Source organism: Sinocyclocheilus rhinocerous, unplaced genomic scaffold (assembly GCF_001515625.1).
Source record: "Sinocyclocheilus rhinocerous isolate Xijiao unplaced genomic scaffold, SAMN03320098_v1.1 scaffold831, whole genome shotgun sequence".
In the NCBI taxonomy this organism is placed as follows: domain Eukaryota; kingdom Metazoa; phylum Chordata; class Actinopteri; order Cypriniformes; family Cyprinidae; genus Sinocyclocheilus; species Sinocyclocheilus rhinocerous.
In genome coordinates this window covers 193,253-211,611 of record NW_015641020.1, presented here as the reverse complement: position 1 = coordinate 211,611, position 18,359 = coordinate 193,253, and the positions used below count along the sequence as shown (strand labels likewise).

The window sequence follows — 18,359 nt, the reverse complement described above, 5'->3', positions numbered from 1 at the left end:
TCCACCCCTTCCCCCACGTCACTGCTTGTTTTTTGTGGTCTACTCACCTCCCTCATAAACCCTGGCAAGCTGTTGAACAGCACGGCAAGGACTATGACCGAAGTTACCTGAACCAAACAATATACAATTTCATTTTTCTATCGCTTCTTTCTAAACATTTCAGGGTGTTTGGTTCCAAAGTCTGGTGAAAATATGACACAACAATTCTGTCTCACAAGGACGGGTGAGGACCTTTAAAATACTTTAGTAATGCTCTTCTAGTATGTACACGTTTTAGTAATTACAAAAATGAGTAAGAATCCGTATTTTCACCTGCCACTAAACAGAACAAGTCACGTTTGCTTGAGGAAGTAACCATAGCAACGGCTTGAGCGCCAATACACAACAAAAGTGATCTATGAAATTATGTTTCTGAGCCTATTTGTGCCTATTTAAAAAAAAAAGATACAATTAGACCCTTGGGGTAAGATGACTTTACCCCAGAATTGGCACAGAAGACCCCAAGTGGCATGTTGTTACTAGTGTTAGGCTATTATTTGTAAATTTATTATTTTAAATATTTAAAATAAAACAATAATACATTGACATTATCATCCTGAACATGCTAAACTTATATCTAAATGTTATAATTTAAAAGTAAATCCACATTGTTCTTAAAGGGGGGCCTTTAAACCCATTTTACCCTATATATAAATTAATATATGTCTGACACTGTCAGACCTATATTTCTGATTTAACCAATTTCAAGTTTATTTTTTTTAAGTTATACCAGATTCAACAGACTCAACAAAAGTCAGTTGAATATAATTTAAGTTGAAATTACTTGCACAGCCAATTTGATTGTACTTAAACATATATGCACAATTCAGAAACCCTTGATACTGGCGACACCTGTAACAGCAACTGAGCTTAAGTTTTTAAGTTAAGGTGGGTGGAAATATTTTACAGTGTACCTGTATCCGGTTTTTAGACAGGCCTCCAAGGCATATACTGTAATGTCTAATGATCTAGAACAAATTCAAGTGAACTTTAGACAAAGCAAATATTTTGTGACTACACTGCTTATTTCTCAGCAGAAAATGAGTCATAAGATCAAAAAATACCTTAGGATTGTGGGGTCCCACAAACAGCAAATCTGTGCTGGCTTCAAAATCCGACTAGACACTTTAATAGACTGGATGTGTCTTGTTGCCTATACTATCTAGATATACTACTTTCAGACCCTCCAATGTTTACAGCAGCAAAACACACACACACACACACACACACACATTTTAGACCAGCATAGTAATTGTCTTAGTTGGGCAAAGTGCATTTCTTTGGGAAAGATACAGAGTGTTACAGTGGCCATAAATTTACTTAATTCTCATGATCCCTTGAACCAATCAAGAGATAATATAGACATAAAAAAGGAGAGTAGGAGAGCAGTTGAGGTAAATGTGATGTTTTTGCCACTGCATCATATCATTCATTATTATGTGAATCAAACTGAACAAGAAGACTCCAGAACTGTGTTGGCATAGCTGTGCTGTCATTGATAAAAGGGCTATTGCTTGATATCTTAATGGCTCTCATGGGCACACACACGCACAGCTCCACACACACATGTACACATAGCCACACGTGGCCCTCATGACGGACTTCTTTCTCATTAATTTGCTCAGTGAGCAGAAGCAGGGAATTGGGTCAAACTTAACCGGTTTAAGTTTGATACAGACCGTTTACTCATATCTCTTCATCTCTTATTCATGAAGCTCAATGAGTGTGACAAGGAGAGATGATTTCAAAACAATATTTCAGTGGTTATATTTTCACATTACGTCAGAGTAGTTTCTAACTTATGTTTTGCTCTGTACGATCCATTTTTTCCCTTCATTTTTTGAAGCAGAAACCTGTTTTAAACAAGAAAAACTTGTAAGGGGTAACAAAAAATGTTGAAGTCAAAACAAATACCAAATATAATATAATATAATATAATAATTATTAAAATACATATTTTTTGCATTGCAGTATTTTAAATATATTTAATAAAATAAATTCAAATATTCTAAAAATTTGTTATGGATAATTTCTGGTTAATGCTTTTGTTGCCTTTGTCCCTACAAACTATGCCTGCCATCAGAGACATTAAGATTTTATAAATCATCTGAAAATGGTAAATGTTGTTGTCTAAAGACATTTGAAGTTCCCTTCAACCTTCACTAAGTGTAAACTGTGTGAATGTGTGTTTGACTGCACTAATCTCGTCTGGACTGACCCAATCTCCTCCTTTTAATCAGCAAGACAATGGACAGATAAACATGTCAAATCCACATGAGTGAGTGGCATGTTAAGCTGAAGGCCACAGAAAACAGACCGCTGTTTTGATGGAGACTTTCCTGTCTGATCAGTTTGATAACCTATACCTGTGGAGAGTGCTCTGTAAAGGACACAGAGCTATAATGTTATAATGTGTGAAGGAAGAAAAAGGCTGAGAAAATGGGAGAGATGCAGCCAGTAAAGAAAGAAAAGATTGTGAACAACGACTGTTCCACACTTTCAGAAAAACGATCATGGCTGGTGGGAAAGGCAGAGCATTGAGTTTAAACTCCAGTGGATTGTCAAATGTCAGCAACATTTAGCCTTCAACATACTGATAAATGGCTGCTTACATTGATATGGCCATTATCACCCTTTGTCTCTCCGTCTTTGTCTTCTCAAATGCCGCACACATATACTCTTCTTTCTCAGTGATAAGAGGGCACTAGAAACCATTGAGATTCACAGAGATATGAGGTTAATTAATACTCAAAGTTTTACTTCTGTTTACTGCCCAGTGGCTGGAAAAAATCTAAGCAATGACAATATCAATGCAAAAGCAGAGCTCAGCAAGACAAATAAGCCCATCTTAACCTCAGAGAAAATTGAACTATAACCAGATCACATTTAGGGACAATTTAATTGATACTTAATCAGCACCAGGATATAGAAAGATATTGACTAAGCAGCACCCCTTTCATCTTATTTACGGCCCGTTTCCAGCTTGACACAGTAATATTTTTTTGATCAATGGATATGGCCCATGACATTTCATTTTCCCTGGCTTATATCACACTGGTGAATAATTACAATTTCACATATTTCTAATACAAATAGTTGCATATTATATCAGCATAGTAATGTGAGTAAACAAATATAATATGAATAAATGATTATAATATGAATTTCAGACGTTCAAAAGAGCATCAGACCTTCTGTACAAAGGAGTTCACATGCACAATGTTACACAATTACTTGATTACTTTGATTAGTGTCTTAGAAATAGTGCAGAATCTTATATATATATGTATATATATTTATATACATAAATCCAGATTTTAAATATGGTCTCAGATATTTTGGCCCCACTGTATAGATAACTTCTGCTCTTCTTTAATTACTAAAATACTTTAGAAATTATGCTAAGTTGTGATTGACAGCAATTACTACTCTGCTCCATCCATGTATTGTTTCTAAACCTTAAAAAATCAGAACAGCTTTTGAGCTGTTGACCTCAGGGCTGCGGTCATGCTCTGCCACACGTACCAGATTTGGTGCCTGGACACTTGATTTACCACAACACGAGAAGTACCACATTACGAAATGTGCATGAAGTTCCCTAAGTAGGTAAGATGGAGCGAGGGAATGGAGGAAATGAAAAACAGGACAAATGGTGCGGTATTTCAAATCAGCATGTCTACACATACATAACTTATGTGTTTGTGTGAATACAGAGAATCATGAAATTAGTTATGAACTTGTGAGAGAAAGAGATAAGAAAGAGTGTAAGTGAAGAAAAAAGAATGAGAGAGGCATCTGGGGCCGTGAGTAAGTGTAATTTGATACGTCTGTTTACCATAAAAATCGGAGCACATGTGCTCCAAGAATAATATGTCCAAGAACATAGATATTTATCCAATAACGGAGCACACACGCAGAGGAATAAAACTATATTTACATATATGTTTTTGTATTACATTCAGTTCTACAACATACATACTTTCAGCCTGTCTCATTGCTGTAAGTGTTCCTTTTAATGCCTCTGTAATTCATATGCACATGTTTGTATTTGTGTGCGAATACATTTTATTTAAATGTTAGTAACTTTTAAGTGTTAGAGAGGACCAACATGTTTTCCTATGCCTTATTTCTTGGAAAGATCAACTTCTCTCAGAATTGCAGCTGTAAAGTGTTTCACATTTCACACATGTAATGTAGTTTGCATCTCTGCTGGCTGTATTAGCCTATTTTAACTGGATAAACAAGTTACATGTTTAACTTATTTATCCAGTTAAAATAATACAGCCAGCAGAGATGCAAACTCTGCTGGCTGATGTAAATAAACTCTGATGTAAATAAATGCAGCCTTTTCTTTTGCAGATGGTATAATCTCACGTCACTGATGTATTGTGATGTCAGAGCATGTGCTCCATCATTCAGCTGCAAAGCTCATTAATTATTCATGTGTACGTCAGCGATTGCGCTAAAAATATCTCTGAGAACCCATGCACCACCACACCGATCTTTACATTTTATTGTGGACGCTGGCTGTTTGAGAAAAGACACGATGGGAATTGCTTTCTACAACCACAACAAAAATACTTGAACCGAAAAAAAGAAACATGTCTGAAAACACTAATTTCAGAATGTCAAATATGTTTTGTTCTGGGCTAATGCTGGCCAGTGTACAGTACTTGACTCATGCATACTCACTCAAAAAATAAATAAATAAATAACAAATTTAGCTTAAGCAGTCAAATAACTCAAACATGAAAACACATATAAAAACACAACGTTTCAGTAGGTTTTAATGCGTCATTTCAAAGAGTCTTTTAAAAGGCAACGGGCTTTGTTCACAATTATGAACAATTGATTTGCTACTTGCTCGCTGGTTGTATTAGGGGGAGGGATATTATCATTCTAGAGAGCATCTGTGCAGTGAACGGTAAAGGCTGATTTATACTTCTGCGTCGGACCTACGCCGTAGACTTTACGCCGTAGGCTATGCGTCAGTTTTCATTTATACTTCTGCGTCGTTGTCCGCGTCAACGTGCAGTACACATGCAAACCGCTAGTCATAACATTAAAATATATTAAAGTGCACATAAACACACACAAAACTCAAGTACATATGGAGGGAGGGGTTCTAGCAGACCAATCACAGCGCTTGCGGTCTGCGTAGAATTGACGCGCTGTTAGATTTTTGGAGAGGTGCACGTCAGGCTACGGCGTAGGTCCGACGCAGAAGTATAAATCAGCCTTTAGGCTGGTTAAGATAGCCCCATTAGCCCCTGCTGGTGCATGCTATAACTACAACATTGGCTTTAAACAGCATCTTTTCCAGTTGACGCCATTCAAAAGCATATGAAACACAAATAAAATTGTTTGCATACAACATTTAGATCTCAAATATTTCTTTATATTTTAGTGTTGTTTGTTTGTGTTTGTTTGTGTGTGTGTGTGTGTGTGTGTGTGCACCTGGTATTCATCACGTTATGGGGACATTCCATAGGCGTAATGGTTTTTATACTGTACAAACTGTATGTGCTACTGCCCTACACCAACCCTACCCCTAAACCTACCCCTTACAGGAAACTTTGTGCTATTTTACTTTCTCAAAAAAACTCATTCTGTATGATTTATAAGCTTGTTTCCTCATGGGGACCTCAAAAATGTCCCCACAAGGTCAAAATTTACTGGTATTACTATACTTGTGGGGACATTTGGTCCCCATAACGTGATGAATACACAACATGTGTGTGTGTGTGTGTGTGTGTGTGTGTGTGTGTTTGGACCAGTGTCTGATTCTGCGCTCTTAAAAGAATGAAATGGCCTACTAAACCTGCTAAAAGTGATGTTTGTCAACATTTTAGAGTACATTACCTTATACATGGCCTCAAAGTTTACAAGCATGGACAAAATGTTACAAATCTTTAATTTTGATTTTATGGGATCATATAATAGATAGAGTATCAAATAATGGCCCATGCAGGGCACACATGCATCCTTTCACCAATAGATGGAGCCAGCTGAATAAATATCATGAATTTGAGTTCTTCATGAATTTGCACTTTGACCTAAATCCAAACAGAGAGAGAAATTAAAATAGCATCCATCTTTTTAAATTGTGGTAATTCTCTCTCTCTCTCTCTTTAATATTATATTTACAAATTTTAAAAAATCTCAAAATGATACAAATATAATTTGTAATGTTACAAATGTTACAAAAGTTACTTTTAAAAGTAATGCATTACAATATTGAGTTACTCCCTAAAAAGTAACTAATTGCGTTACTTACTATTTATGGTAAATAATGTGTTAATTTTTTCATCTGGGCTAGGCTTGCTTGTTTGTTTTTAAGTTCTGTCTTTGGCAAATATAAAAGCCCTTTCACACTAACAGTGAAATGAATAATCCTTAGCCTGAAGGAAATGTAAATTAACATACAATCACTTAATAACAAAATAGGCTACCTTATCCACATTTTCCAAGATTTAAGTCATCTTGAGGCCCCCTATTGGGTTCTTTTTTCTTTAATGCAAAACAGTTTAACTTACAATTATGACAAGCACTGGTTTCTCAACTAAAAGCATATGATACAGCTTTCAAATCTGGCGACCGAGAAGCCTATAGTTTATCCAGGGCCAATCTGAAGAGGGGAATTAAACCTGCTAAACATAATTACAAACCGCGGATTGATGATAAATTCGACAACAATGATCCTCGCCGTATGTGGACAGGCATTCATGTCCTCATAGACTACAAACCATCAAACAGCATCCCCCCCAACCAGTAATGCCACACTCCCAGATGAAGTGAACATCTTTTATGCTCACTTCGATCGTGGAAACACAGAATCATCCAACAAAGCTGACCTCCCACCTGACAACCTGCCGCTCACACTCTCCACCAGTGAAGTGTGCTCCACCCTGATCAGGGTGAAAGCATACAAAGCGGCTGGCCCTGATGGCATTCCTGGCCGAGTGTTCAGGGCCTGTGCAGAACTGTCTTTACTAACATTTTCAACCTCTCCCTGGCCCAGGTCATTGTCCCTACCTGCTTCAAAACAACCATCATTGTGCCAGTACCAAAACATGCATGGTGCTGCAGTGGCCCCTAATGACTACCACCCTGTCACTCTCATGCCAACCATAGCAAAATGTTTCGAGAGGCTGGTACTCTCCCATCTGAAAACGTTCCTGCCCCCAACACTGGACCCATTTCAGTTTGCCTACAAATCCAACAGGTCAATTGAGGACATCGCCTCAGCTCTCCACACTGCCTTGAATCACATGGATAAAGCAACACTTATGTCAGAATGCTATTCATCGATTTCAGCTCTTCTTTTAATACTGTGATTTCATCTAAGCTGATCTCCAAACTTACAGACCTTGGCATCAGCCCCTCTCTCTGCAACTTGACCTTGGACTTTCTCACCAACAGACCACATTCTGTTAGGATTAACAATTACAACTCCTCCATCCTCACCTTGAACGCTGGCGTACCACAGGGCTGTGTTCTGAGACCAATTCTCTACTCCCTTTTCACCCACGATTGCATACCTGCTCATGGCTCTCTCTCTCTCTCTATATATATACTGTATATATATATATATATATATATATATATGCTTATTTTTATACATTGGCTATTTGCACTTTTGGTTAGATGCTAACTACATTTCATTACTCTGCACAATGACAATAAAGTTGAATCTAATCTAGGGCTGCACAATTAATCGAATTTCTAATTGCAATTACAATTATGGATGCCACAATTACGTAATCGTTCAAAGCGGCAATTAATCGTTCAAAGTCCACTTATGTTATTCTGCACGCTTAAGATATGTTGTTTTCTTTCTACATGTTATCTTAAAGGGTTTTCCCATTGTTTTAGTATAGCATTATAATACCATTCATATTTTTACTTTTTCTTATAATTTAAAGAAGAAACCAATCCGATGTATATTTGACATTTGAGGCTTAATACTATTAAAAAAAAGCACTAACGGTTTTTCAGTTAGTGTTTTCAGCTTGTTTATTTTCTATTAAAAATACGACAGGCAGTTGCATCAAACAATGGTATAAACATCATTCAATGTAAATTGTGATAATCGTAATTAATAATCGCAATTACAATTTCAAGGGAATAATCGACAATTATGATTTTTGTCTTAATCGTGCAGCCTAATCTAATCTGATCTAACAGTCGAACAACTGGATAACAAGTACCCTTATTAACCTATAGAGGGCACTATTCTACAAGTTTTAAGTTTTACATAAAACGCTTTGCTTTACCAGATAGTTAACGAGAAAAAAACCTTTTTGTATTGTAAATCCCCTATTTGAAAACTCTTCTGTTAAAATTAGTTGCATCAGAACAAACACAGACATTATTTTTCAGATATATATAAGCAAGATATAAAAAATGCAAAGTGCCTAATGTTACAAGAAATTAGGTGTTTGTATTATCTTGACATATACCCCTCTTGTTTGAATAAATGTCAGGAATGTGTCACCACCATATCACTACTGCCGATCAGATGAAAGACAGAAGAAACAGGAGATTGATTTACAGATCAGAGTGGATTTATGGTGCATGTGTATGACTTAAAATGTGTCTGTGTGTATACAGTTACCATTATGGCATGCAAGATAAATACATGTAAAATTAAAAAAATTAATAAATAATACATATATATTGCTTTGTGAGGTCTCTGGGTCTCTTTATGGTGAGCAGAGAGATGTGTGTCCCTGTGCATCAGCTGCTCGGACACTAGTGAGCCAAACACCGCTGTCCTCTTTTGCTCTCAGACACAAAGTTCACAGTTAATTTTACAGACCACACTTAACAGTCAGCATGTTGTTTTAGTCAAGAATCAGTAGCTCTTTGAGCTATAACCTCACAATACTGCAAATCCTCGTCCGTTTTGTCCTGTCAAAGCCATGACAGCTGGGTTTCACACGTGGTTCAATTGTATTCATTTAAGTTTCAGCATGGCCCAAACTGTGGCCAGCCCACCTAAAACTGCGTTAAGCATAAGCAAAAATCACAAAAGAAAGGAGACAGAGAGGGGGGTCAGATCCTACTTGAGATTTCTCTCCCCACAGACCCCAAGAGAAAACAAGAGGAAGTAATAAAGACTGGAAGCTCTGCTTACAAAACGCGCATGACATGTGGACTCTTAATATAACGTAGCTTCGATTAAAACCTGTTAACAGCTTTTCTGCTTGTCAAATGAATTGTGTTGCTTTTGTATCCATTTCATGCTTGTTTTGTCTACAGCTCCTTGCGATTATTCTCATTAACAGATGGCTCTCTTGGCATCTGCCTGGTAGTTTGGTGAGAGTGTTCGTCCGAGAGCAGATGATTGCCAGACATATGGATTTGATCAACAGGCCCCGTGCTGATGTTTTCTTTGGGCATGTTGACAGGCTGATAGACAAAAGTCTCTCTCTCATTCTCCTTCACACTCACACACACACACACACACACACACACACACACTTATTCTCTCACAAAGGCACTGGTTGATAGACAGTCTGGAGTGCTCCAATGACACACAACCTCACTCACTCTAGGACATGCAGAGGAAAAAGAAAGAGAGAAGGGCAGAACAAGTAGGGAATAAGGAAGAGAACGGGACGAGAAGAAAAAGAGAGAGACACTAACGCCTCTGACTGCCCCTTTTTTCCTCCTCTGCCGCTGCTCTCTCTCACTCTTCTTTCTCACTCCTTCTCTTAGTCTCGCACCAGCACACACACCCTCTCTCATTCTCATCGAACTTTTTTTCACCGTCTCGCTCTTTTTAAATGATTTTCAGAGAGAGGGGAGAAGCATTTGGAGGGTGTCTGAAATGCAGGAGCTCCACAGATGCCTGAGACCAGCGGAGAGATAGGAGCCTCACCCTGCTTGGAAAAGATAGAGAAAACAAAAGAAGAGAAGGACTGCAGCAAACTCAATATTCCCTCATAACCACTATTGGACGCTGGTGTTTGTGGCATTATCATGGTGACATTAAGAGTAACATTGACTTTAAGGTTCACCTTATTGTTCCTGTACTGTTTAGGCTGTACTGGTTGGCCGAGTCAGGCACAGCAATTGTCCCTGCGGGCTTTGCGTCAAGCGGCCCAAACCCGGCAAAACCTCTCTGAGAGTGCGGAGAGCAAAGTAGAACGTCTCGGCCAGGTCTTCCGAAAGAACGTGCGTCTTCTTCGGGAACGGGGAGGCTGTCTGGATCTGGTCTTCCTCGTGGATGAGTCGTCCAGCGTGGGAGCTTCCAACTTTGGGAGCGAGTTGCGATTTGTGCGAAAGCTGCTGTCAGATTTTCCTGTGGCGCCGGAGGCAACACGTGTAGCACTGGTAACATTTAGTTCCAAGAGCCATGTGGTTACAAGAGTGGACTATGTGTCTGCACCCAAAGCCCACCAACACAAGTGTTCGCTCTTCAGCAAAGAGATCCCCTCCATCACCTACAGAGGAGGTGGCACCTACACCAGGGGGGCCTTCCAGCGTGCAGCGGTAAGAGCAGCTGTGTAATCACAATTTCTAAGTCTGTGAATGTGAGAAAGAATTTAAGCACTAAATTAAATGTAATAGATAAAAGAGGAAATAATGAAGATAAATGACAGACTTTAAGATTGACAGTCTATCCACCTAATCTAGATTGAGTTGATTGAGATGAACTTTGATTTATGCTGAATGTATTCAAATATTTCTCCACTGCTCTTTAATGTTCTTCAACTAATAAACGAATAGATAGCTATTGAATCTAAATCACTGAAGCACATTGAGCAGAAACAGGACAGCAAAGTGAAAATGATGGATGAACAACACATAAAAGTCTCCATTCCTGGCAAGGTACCTCCAGATGTCATCTCTAATGGCGCTTTTCCACTGCGTGGTACGACTCGGCACGGCACGACACGGCTCAGTACGGCTCAGTACGGCACGGCTCGGTTTGGCTCGGTTTGCGTTTCCACTGCAGTTCATTACCGCTTTAGAGTGGGCGGGATTATTCACATGTTGTTATAGTTGCACCGCCTCTATTACCTCCTGAAAAACTTTTTCATTCCGCGTCGCCCCATCAAGCTCTCGTTGGATCCGCTCCTCTGCTATCAACGAGAGGAACGTCTGTACTTCCTCAACCGGGGGAACAGCCACTTTTTGGTTGTTAAAAAAGGTGCACTCGTTCAAAACAGTTGCGTTCGATCCTTCGCTGGCTGTGCTGATTTAAATCTAGCGGTTCTGTTGCGTTTGTGTCGCAAGTTCAGTGACGCAGGTAGTGACGATTCTCTCCGGCCAATCCGTGATCAGCAGAGTTTACACGTCACGTTTTGGTAACGGTACGGTTCACTTGGAACCCCAACCGAGGTGGTACTAAAAAAAGTACCAGGTACCAGGTACTGTACCCAGTGGAAAAACCCCCAAAAGTGAACCGTACCGAGCCGTACCGTGCCGTACCATGCAGTGGAAAAGCGCCATAAGTTAACACCACATGGTTTCCTGCGCGCTCTGATCTGGGAAAGATAACCACAGGAACTATCTATCTATGTAGGACTTTACAGAACAGTGGCCATACTTAAAAAAAGTGCACAGTAGGGCCATGTAGGTTGATTTGTCCTTTGTAAACTTGCACTAAAGATTTTGGGATATAGAGAAAGACAGGTTTGATGGTTTCAAGTTGGAACAACTTGAGAATTTCAGGATGCAGAAAAAAGGAAAAGAAGCAGTGGTGATTTATATCAAATAAATTAATTTTTCTTTTAACTAACCCAGTCTCACTTAACAGCAATGCTATAAATTGCAGCAAAATGATTTATTGCCTCATTTTGCAGCCGACTGCAGATTCTACTCCCTTTTTCCATTACAAATGATTATGACGTCCATGTTTTAAGACATTTTTCTTGTCCTGAATGACATTTGTGGTTTGAAAAATGGTTTCGCTAACCCAGATCTGCAAATGTATTAAGTTGTTATGAAAGCACAGCAGGAAAGTCCTTTTGTTCGTATGCAATTAATTGGCATTGCAGTCAAACTGTAATATTTCATGGTTTTTGGCTCCTTCTGTTCAGTCTAAATGGCATGGAGGTCTGGAAGCTTTTACCAGACACATTTTCAATCTTTCAGAGCTGCAGAGGTCGAAGGCCTTATCCACAGTTCTACTGCCCAGCCGAAGTGCACAGAGAGGCCAAACCTCTCTGATCAGATTTGCCTTCTGATCAGCAAGAACATCCTCAATTACGAAGCCTCTGATTCATTTACTCCATTTCATTTGGAGAATGAAATGTTGGATTGGCTCTAAATGCAGGGTGCGAACTACGGGGGAGCTAGGGGGAGCTCGGCTCCCCTTAATAAGACATGGGCTCCCCTGAAAACGTGATTTGTGAAATTTTGGGGGGTCTCAAAAAATATTGACAATGTGTTATTTTGACGTGCAATTTCAGTTTTGTGTAATGTGATCATCGTGGATTATTATGTGTAAAATTGCAAAAATATCATTCATTCATGCATGACGGCGATTTAAACCTAATTAACTTCAATAAAGATAACTATACATGCTATTCTTGTCATGAGCATCAAGGTGTGGGGCGGTGCAAATTCCACTCATGTTTAGTACATGTTAACTCAAAGATCCGTAGAAAAAATATAAACGCTGGACTCTGTGGTCGATTCTGTGTTAAGGCGACGAGTAACTTTAACCGTTGTTCATGTGAACTCAAAGACAGCCTGATGCTTTGTTTATAGACTATTTGTGGGTGGCTGTTTGTTGTTTCAACTATCAATTCGTGTCGATAAAGTATAATAGGGTAAATCCTGTATAGTGATTTATCCTATATAGTGCTTACATAAAGCCAATAGTGTATACACTTGTAACTTAGCTGTTATGCATCTTTGTAAGTCATTGTAAGCCCTCTTTTGAGGCACGCGCAAGCGCACGAACCAATGCACCCCCCCAAGTGGGCTCCCCCAAAGTCCACGGTATAGTTCGAACACTGTCTAAATGCATTTTATTTTGCTATGGCTGATGATGGATAAAGGCTGCATTATGTGGTCTCACAAACCCAGCATGCTAATAAACAGCAGGATGGTGAACCATTCAGAACTGACTTGAGAATCTGCCATTTTAACGACAATGCTTATTTCAACTATAAAGAAAGGTCTGTCTAGACACTTTGAATAGATAGACAGACAGACAGACAGACAGACAGACAGAGATCTACGGATCTAAGTTCTTATGTAATCTCTCTTCGGTTCGCCCAGCACTCTTTCTGATTCTTGCTCTAACTACAGTGGCTGTTTGCACTTAGTGGTGGGCATCCTGGGTTGCCAGATCCTTAACTCCTTTTCCATTTTCCACACCAGAGCAGAACTAGCTCTCCATAAAACTTATTTTTCCCTCTCTGCTGTCCTTCTGAAAGTTAGTGAATACTTTTAGTGCTTTCCAAATTCTCTGCCTGCTTTTCTGATCAGCCTCCATAGGGAGTCATTACACTGAAGTCCTTAACCAAATGGATTTGAAATTTCCTATTTCTGATGAATGCTTGTCTCGAGTAGGATTCTTCCTTTCCCCCAGCAGGGATTCTATTAAGAATGGGAAGTCTATGGTAATTCTATATAAGCACATTTGAAAACACACCCACCCACCCATACATACATACTGTACATCAAGAGTCATTCTTCCTCAAAAATGACTGTTCATTTATCTCATGCAAGTAGTGTGGAGGTGAAAAGGGCAGTTATATTTTTTGTGTTATTGTTAGCATACATCCCTCCTGTTTTATCCCTACATGACCCTTCCTCCTACAACCCCCCATTAGAAATTTCAGAGAATGTTTCTCTAAAGTGCCATTGACCCCTCCGACCTGGTTTTTTAAGCACAAGGCAGCAGGAGCGTTACTGTCATCGAGTCTAGACAGATCAACGTGTCCAAATATCTCATATTGTGTCTGCAAAAACATCTGTCAGCAAGCCTCAGAATGTGCTGTGCAAAATTAAAGCAAAGGGACATAAAAGCAAAGAAACACAATGAAAGAGCTGGGACAGCTGTCAAAAGACACAAACGTGATGTTTGGTGTTGATACAAATGACTGGAAATTCACTATGAATGCTTTACAGGTACAATATTTTATCTCGATATTAATGTAAGGTGAGTGTCTACTTGTAGAAGACCACTTTTTTCATAAATAGCTAGATAGAAAAGGTGTTGAGTGAATAAGAAAGTCGAGAGAAATGGCTGTACAGAATGCTTCTTTTTGGCCTGCGTGCACTGATGAAACTCTAGCACTTCCTGAGGCTGTATTTGTGTTATTAATTAAGACTGATAGGGAGATCCTTATGAGAGACAGCCTGTACTCTACTAACCCTGATAAAACAGCCAGGAATGCCTTTAAACCAGCCTGAGAGCCACAGATATGTCTGCAGACAGCCAGATAAGGGCCCTTCGGTCTTTAGCTGTCTGAAGAGACAACATGTTTTACAATGAATCAATCCTAGTCCTATTTAGGGCTTAATTGCAACTCTCAGTTGTTTTGGAGGAACAGATTGCTTGGTTGCTTGTTACTGTGTGCTTTACCTTAAGTCACAATTTGTATGAATTTACCTTCACCAGAAATGGGTTTATAGCATCTATTAAATCAAACACACATGAGAGACTGAAATACGTAAGCAGCAGAACTATGCCTAAAAAAGGGATGGACCAACAATGAGAGACAGCATGAGAAAAAAGAAAAAGAGTCTTATTGTCTGGGATACACACGTGATGGTAAAATGAATGCAACGTGATGGCACGAGAAAACCTTCATCTGTTCTTCATCCATCAGTTGTCCAGCATTCATTCTGCAGGGAAACAGGAACACTTAGCTGGGTAAAATCACATCTCTCATGTGCTATTGTTTCTTTGTCCACAGTAGTCAAAATTGCACTCTACTATAGAGCAGTGGTTTTCAACCAGGGAAAAAACTTACAAGTGGGCATCAAAATGATTACTTCTTGTAATTGTTTTAGCTTATTTTAATGCTTGTTTTGTCATTAAAACAAGTAAAAATCCAGATGTCTTATTTTTAATTCACACATAGTCAGAATGCCTGGATATATGAGATAGCTTAATTTTATAAGTGTGATTTCTAGATCTAGAAAAGTCATGTGAATAATTAAAACCCTATAATAGCATGGACATTTTTATAATGAATTTACATTCTTTCTGGTTATGCCAAGCTCCAAAATATTTTATCGGATAGAATTTGTGTGTAAAAAATATTTTTACAAAATTTTGTCTTTAATATTTATCTACTAATCATAAACAACTGGATAGCCAGGATGGAGAACCACTGAATAAGACCCTTAGTGGGTCCCACCTGATAATGTATTTTTTCAAAATAATTTGTCTCGCTTGCAGTTTTCACCTCACGCCAAACCTTTAGTCTGCTCTCAGATTATTCCTGCTATTAACCACAACTTTCAGCTCCAGGAGAGCCATATTCCACACCCTGAGATCTACACATATAAATGCACTTTGGAACATTTATACACTGCAAAATGCTTCAACACAGTGATTAGTGGTAACTGGATGCTGGAGTAAGTCAAATATAGAGCGGTGGTGGTGTTCTCAGTCTGACTGCACCACCAGCACAGTCTACTGCCAAAAAACGCATGATATTCCTGAGAGAAAAACGGAAGAAAATAATAGACAAAAGACAGAGTTTCTGTTTATTTTAGCACTATTAATGATCCCATACAGTGAGGTAATTTCTGTCACAATGCAAGAGGTCACATTTCTGCTCTGAAGCATGAAAAGATAAAAGTAAGCGTTTTTCCACCAGATGCATACATGCACCACCAAGAGAGTGTAACATATGTGGAGGCCCACTTTATCATGCAGCATCACCGGCAACTCCCAGATGTTATTTTTGTTTTAAGGGACCACTGTGGCTGTGGGATTCATAAATGGCAACAGGTGATGTTTGACAATGTTTCAAATTAAGAGTGAGATTCTATGAATTTTGCTTTCACATAACATATATAATAGGTTCATAGGGCAGGGCTCAGTTTTCTGTTTTCTCAGTTTTGTTATCTAACAAATGTCCAAGACAAAACAACAACAAAATGTGGTAAATATGTCAAAACAGCATTTCAGAAATTTTTGGTTATTTGACTGAATTTTCATTGATGTGATTGGTTTCTCTTGGTCTGAGCATAGTTAACCCAAACTCATCTGTCAGATCATTGTATCAGAGAGACTATGACTTAACATGAAGTTTCTGCATTTTGCCTTATAGGGCATATTCATTAAAACTTTCTTAATAAATAATAGACCCAAGGAAAGCCAAACACATACCAATATTTAAGCAATAAAAATGTTAGATTTCTGCTTTAAATATGATTGGCACACTTTACAAAATGCCTGCTTTCTTAAAAAAAATAAAAAATAAAAATAAAAGGACAAAACCATTTGTGTCACATATCATATTATGTTTATAAATGCTTGCAAAATGTTGTTTACTTTGGAACCTGAATCTAAATCCCTGCATCGAAATTTGGTAATTGTTCTGTCTGTACAATTACCAAAGTAAAACAAAGTCACTGATTAAAGACTGCAAAGTTCTGAAGCACTATTATTGTAAACATCTACTAAGACTATACATTGATGCTATTACTCTAAAACACTCTAAATTTGAGGAGGCAATAAAAGAACACAAATTTTCAGAAGCACTATTTATCTAAAAGAACTGTAAAATTCTAGAGGCAGAACTTCTTAATAAGGGCCCTATACAAAGGCGCCTGGTCAATGCCTGTGACCACACTATGATATGAGGGCTAGTAATTGGCAGCTCTGTACAGGCTTTCCAGGAGTCTCACTTAAAATATCTCACAGCTAAGGCCACAGTTATGTCCTTTATAGTTCAAAGCAAAAAAGCAAGAAAAAACAGTCAGGTTTCACCCACAACACCCTAAGTAGCACGTGCACGCACTTGGTGTGTATTGTTTGTGTCTGCAGTTGTGAACATTCACGTATGTGCTTGTGTACATGTGTGTTGAGGGGGAAGGGTAGGACATACCACAGAGGAGAAGCCACGGAAGTGTTGAAATGGATAACAGATCAGCCTGTCAACAGCAACACATGGTCTGTTCTCACTGAAAATAGATTCCTCTCTCCCCCATCTGTGCTATTACTGCCTCACAGTAGCGACCTGTGTGCTTCCTAGACGCCGGTCTGGAAAATATCTTATAGGTGCTGTTGTGAATTTCTAGATATTTCAGTGACTTTTCTCATAATGCTTTTGAAGATGAGAACCAAAGCTAATAGTTTTAGGATGCAGTGCTGTATTGTTTTTAGCTAAAGTTATGTAAAATAAGAATTGGTTCAGAAGTGTTTTAATTTTTTAATTGTTAAGATTTTATTAATTCTCACTGTTGTCTCTTGCACAGATCATCCACAAGTGCAATAATGATCATGAAGGGAAAGCAATTTTTATGAAGAAAAACATGTTTCACAATTACACACAGTGGAGTTACATAATATCAAAATATGCACTGTTGTTATTCACAGGCAACCATGTAGTTATGGACATTCTAAATTATAATTTGAGCTTTTTTTTTTCAACTAGCCTACTCTATTTGGCAAAGTGTTTGCAATATTTATTTGATGGGCAGATGGGTTCCAATGCTAAGGTTTCCATCAAAGCCATCAAGAACATGCAGTCTGAATTGTATGGGCCTTTTATTTGAGATAAAATAAATCATTTAAATACTTTGTTTTCTAAATAGATTTATTCCTATTATGCTAATGCCAGTGTACAGGATCTATTCAAAACTACATCACACATAAGTTCCACATCTATAACTCACTGCACATAAAAAAGCTGACTGTCCTCTCAGTCAAGATCAGTGATATCACTAGTCCTCAACCAAGTGTTTTTTAATCAGGTCCAGCTGGGGTAGATTGAGGAACACTGACACTCTTCTGCTCTGGGCCCTTAAGGCTATTTATTTAAGGCTTTTTAAACTAAAGTAAACTGAACATTGGGGAAGCCCAAAACAGAGACAGGATCACTGTAATAGAGTGGAGAGATTAGAATTTAACTGTCAGAGAATTTCTCAGCCTCAGGGCAGAGGATGTCTTCAGCTCAAATCACAGCTCTGGTTTAGCAGAGAAAGGGTGGCAGGAATGATGGTCAGTAGGTGGGTAAACAAAGGATGGGGTCTAAATTCAAAGGGATGTAATGTACAAACACTTAGATTTATGTGTTATGATGTTTTATTCAAAACAACTTACAGCCATAGCCACCATAGACACTGAGGGGGAAAGACTTCCCCCCACAATAATTAGAAATGACCAAACT

At 38.5% G+C, this 18,359-nt stretch overlaps 1 protein-coding gene across 2 annotated transcripts in view; it reads left to right on the top strand.

Annotated features, from left to right (window-relative positions):
- The first annotated feature begins 9,974 nt into the window (after nucleotides 1-9,974).
- The window catches only part of LOC107753920 (sushi, von Willebrand factor type A, EGF and pentraxin domain-containing protein 1-like), a 100,338-nt gene continuing 91,953 nt past the window's right edge, over nucleotides 9,975-18,359 (top strand). For both annotated transcript variants that reach the window (XM_016570197.1, XM_016570196.1), the window contains exon 1: nucleotides 9,975-10,539. In XM_016570197.1, the coding sequence (XP_016425683.1) occupies nucleotides 10,027-10,539 (513 nt within the window). In that variant the 5' untranslated portion in view covers nucleotides 9,975-10,026. The remainder of the gene's footprint in view (nucleotides 10,540-18,359) is intronic.